Source organism: Fukomys damarensis, unplaced genomic scaffold (genome assembly GCF_012274545.1).
Source record: "Fukomys damarensis isolate Sample0158 unplaced genomic scaffold, DMR_v1.0_HiC HiC_scaffold_36, whole genome shotgun sequence".
In the NCBI taxonomy this organism is placed as follows: Eukaryota; Metazoa; Chordata; class Mammalia; order Rodentia; family Bathyergidae; genus Fukomys; species Fukomys damarensis.
In genome coordinates this window covers 36039830-36043471 of record NW_022900948.1, presented here as the reverse complement: position 1 = coordinate 36043471, position 3642 = coordinate 36039830, and the positions used below count along the sequence as shown (strand labels likewise).

Here is a 3642-nt window from a genome sequence, read left to right as displayed (position 1 = left end):
ATCTCTCTCTCTCTCTCTCTCTCTCTCTCTCTCTCTCTCTCTCTCTCTCTCTCTCTCGGTTAGTCTGCACAGAATGCTTCGTACAGAGGTGGCAAATGATTCAGTGTAAGAGCCCCCAAAATATGGTAGCATTTCCCCTCCTGATGTGCCGCCCAACTCTGTCTTCAGGGCCTGACCTGGAGCTGCTTGGCTCAGGGTGGGACAGGGACTCGCCCCCAGTCTCACAGCCTCTCACAGCCAGGCCTGTCCTCCTTTGTATGGGGCTCCGCAGCTGGCCCTGGGAATTCCCCAGACCCTGTCAGCCTCTCAGGTGTGCTTCTGGCCATGACACGACTGAGTGAAGCTTGGCATTATTGTCCCCTCCTTCCCCCCATGGTGACAGAGACAAGCAAGGGCAGGGCTGGCTGGGTTGGGCTGACACTACACCTCCGTCCAGCATCTGTGGGAGAGTAGGGACGGGAGGTCACGAAGGAGGAAATCCTACTTGCAATAATGGGCCTCTGAGAAACACCCTAGGGAGGTTGAGCTTAGAACAAAGAGCAGCACAAGACTGGTGTCACTGGCTGGTTGTAGACCTGGAACCACTGGCTTTGCTTCTGAACCTCAGGTCCTCATTTGCCAAGTGAGGGCAGTGACCCAGCCCACTCTTCAGTGGCCTTGGCCTGTGGCCAGTGGGTAGCTCAGGTGGCATCTTCCTTGCAGGCATCTGCCAAGGCGAGAGGAGCCTTGGGTGGAGTTGGGCAGCCCTGGGTGTGAGCTGCTTCTCTGTGCTGGGACCAGTCTTGATCTGGGACGCATTCTTCGCTGTCCTGTCCTGTCCTGTCTTCTCATCGCAGTGGGATTTCTGTGCTGTAGTAACGGGCAGTGTTGTTTAGAGGTAAGGGCCACTTCAAACTTGGGCCAGGTGACCCTTAACTCTAACGATGAGTTTTGTTCTCTCGGTACCTTCAGTACTGTTTCAGGATTATTTTTAACCTCCTCACCATGGCACTTAATCTTTTCTGGGTCACAGGCCCCTCGGTGAGTCTTGAGAAAGCTGTGGTCTCACTTGCCAGAAAATTGTGTGTGTGCATGTGTGGGTCTCCCCTTCTGGTGTTTAGAGCTTTACACCCACAACTTCCACACACACTGTACACTCCCCTTGCACACCATACACTATACATAGTCTCAGGGTAAGAACAAGAACTTCCGCTCTGTAGCCTGGGGCGGGGATGGAGGCCTAGAGTCACAGGGGCTCAGTTAAAAACAAAGCCCAAGATGTCTGTCCCCCTTCCCTGATGTCACAGATTACAAATTCATTTCGTTACCTCTGCATGGAAATTTTTGCAAAAAGAAAAAATGTGTTTTCAAGGCCACCACAGAGCCCTGTTCTGAATAAGACATAGGGGAGCTAGGCTGTGTGTGTTGGAGGAAGTCATTTTTCCTCATGCACCTCTGGCCAAAGCCCCCACCAAGTCAGTAAGCTGGTTTCCTGCCTTTGCCGCGCTCTGGTCAGAATAGGTTCAAGGTCAGCTCCAAACCCCTTGAGCAGTGCTCTTCTTCCCACTGCTATATTTGTGTTCGAGAAGAGATGATTGAGGGAAGCAGCTCCGCTGAGAGGTAAGCACTCTTGCTGCTCTCGCCAGCCCACCCAGCTCCCAGCTTCCCCTGTAGCTACCAGTCCACTCCTGTCCCTACGGAGTGAGCCTGGCCCGGGGGTGGGGGTGTGGGGGTGGAGCACACTGGGCTACGGCAGGCCTCAGAGACAGGAATGCCCAGGGTTCCTTTCCCCGGGCTGGGAGGAGCTTGCTGCAAGAACCGCCGGGTAAGACATGGCTCCACATACGTGTTTGCCTTCCGCATTGCTTCTGGATGCTGGCAGGCCAGGCCTCTCTGCTGCCTGTGCCTCACGAAGGTGAGTTTGGGGTGCCTGGGCAGCCAGCTGGAAAAGCAGAGCCTTGGTGTCCCCTCTGTGAAACAGCACAGCCTGCTTTGCTCTCTGTGTCCCTGAGAGGTTATGGCTTAGTAAGGACTTGAAGAGGTGCCTGCGGTCCACCCCTTTGGATGGATTCTTTGGCCCTGGGGCGCGTGATGGGGCTGGTGGGGCCTGCTTCTCTCTGGTCCTGTGTTTAGGGCTGTCTGTGCGATTGACTCCCTCCAGCTTGGGGCTCTTCCTCTCTGCGCTCGGCTTTCACCCGCCCTCCTGACATCAGGGTCTCATCCAGCGTCCTTTGCTTTCTCAGTGGTCGTCACCCACAAAGTCCTGCGGAAGGCCAGAGGAAACCTGGAGGTAACGCCATTTTGAGTTTCTTTGTGTGAAAGGCCCCTGGTGGGTAGGTGGGTGCGGGTCCAGAAGTGGCTTTCTTTGAACCCTGAAGTTGAAGGTGGAGCCACTGGACATGTCTGCCGCATGCACTTGTATTTTTCGGCCAGCAGAGAATGGAAAGTTTCATTGTTTAAAATTAATTTTATTGGTACACGTTTAATATGTGTAACGATCACATTCACAGGAATTTGTACCTGTACATAATGTATCTTGATTCTTCTTTTTACCCCATTCCCCTCCCCTCCGTACAACCTTCTTCCCCTTCTTGTTCACAAAAGCTTTGTTTCCGTTTTTTTCCTTCTATTAACTTTTTTTTTTATTCCTTTTCCTTTCCTTCCCTCCCCCCTTCATTTTATCATGCCTAAGTGGCTATTCTGAATTTTAGATTTGTTTCTTTACTAGTGAGAAGCACAGCAATCAGTAGTTAACACGTAGTAGGCATTTGTTAAAAGTTTCCTGGAGGCAGTGAACACAGTATGATATTGTTGTTTTGTCCTGTACACATTTACTCATCAGACTGTCTTTGAAAACAGTTTCATAATAACATCTGGCCTTTAACTGTTGAGGAATCTCACTTCAGAAACCCTCCACTGACCTAAAATTCTTTCTTTCCCTAGCTTAGGCCCGGGGGGGCCCACCCGGGCCCAGCCAGTCCCAGCAGACCCGGCTCCTGAGGACAACTGCCAGCCAATAAAGCCAGTAAAGCTTGTGGTACCAGATCACACTGTGTCTGTTTCCCGTGTGGCTCTTCTTGGTGGAGGAAGAAAGGGCTGCCTGGCCCTAGGAAATCTGCCCTTCTCTCAGTGTTTTGACCCAAGTTAGCTTAAGGGTGGCCATTCCAAAGGTTCAGGGGCTCTGAGAAGAGGGGTTAGGGAGGCCTTGCACTTGGGGATGCTGTGCTGGGTCTGATCTGGGCAGGAATCCGGGGCTGCGGCTGTGCCTGTTGGTGGCTTCACAGGCTGCCCTGAGTTTGCCTGTCCTGGCCAGGGCTGCGATTTGAAGCTCTTCCTTAAATGACTCATTTCATTTCAACGTGTTTTGGGGATTGTGAGGAACCTGAGCCCAAACTCTCATCCAGGACAGGCCAGGGTCTCAGGAGCCCCATGGCGCTTGGGTCTTGCCCAGATCTCACTGCTCAGCCCAATCTGGGGTGTTCGGGTGTCCTTCACCTGCCTGCGCCTGGTGGTCTTGCGGAGCGGTGCTCTGAGGTGACCCTGTTCCTCTTTAGGAAGGAGCTGTGTGAGCCTGGAGCTGGGACTTAGCCTTCGCACTGTCCCAGTGGGGCTGGTACCTTGTCCTCAACTGTCTGCACTGCTGCTGGTGCTCTCGCTGCAGCC

At 53.1% G+C, this 3642-nt stretch overlaps 1 protein-coding gene across 7 annotated transcripts in view; it reads left to right on the top strand.

The window, feature by feature from the left end:
- Cdk5rap2 (CDK5 regulatory subunit associated protein 2) overlaps positions 1 to 3396 on the top strand; it is a 190945-nt gene extending 187549 nt beyond the window's left edge. The window contains exons 36-37 of one of the 7 annotated variants that reach the window (XM_010602920.3): positions 2223 to 2269; positions 2928 to 3396. In XM_010602920.3, coding sequence (XP_010601222.1) covers positions 2223 to 2269; positions 2928 to 2999 — 119 coding nt within the window. In that variant the 3' untranslated portion in view covers positions 3000 to 3396. Of the gene's footprint in view, positions 1 to 2222; positions 2270 to 2922 lie in introns of all 7 variants that reach the window. The other 6 variants (XM_010602923.3, XM_010602919.3, XM_010602918.3 and 3 more) reach the window with 6 other exon arrangements.
- Positions 3397 to 3642: the final 246 nt, after the last annotated feature.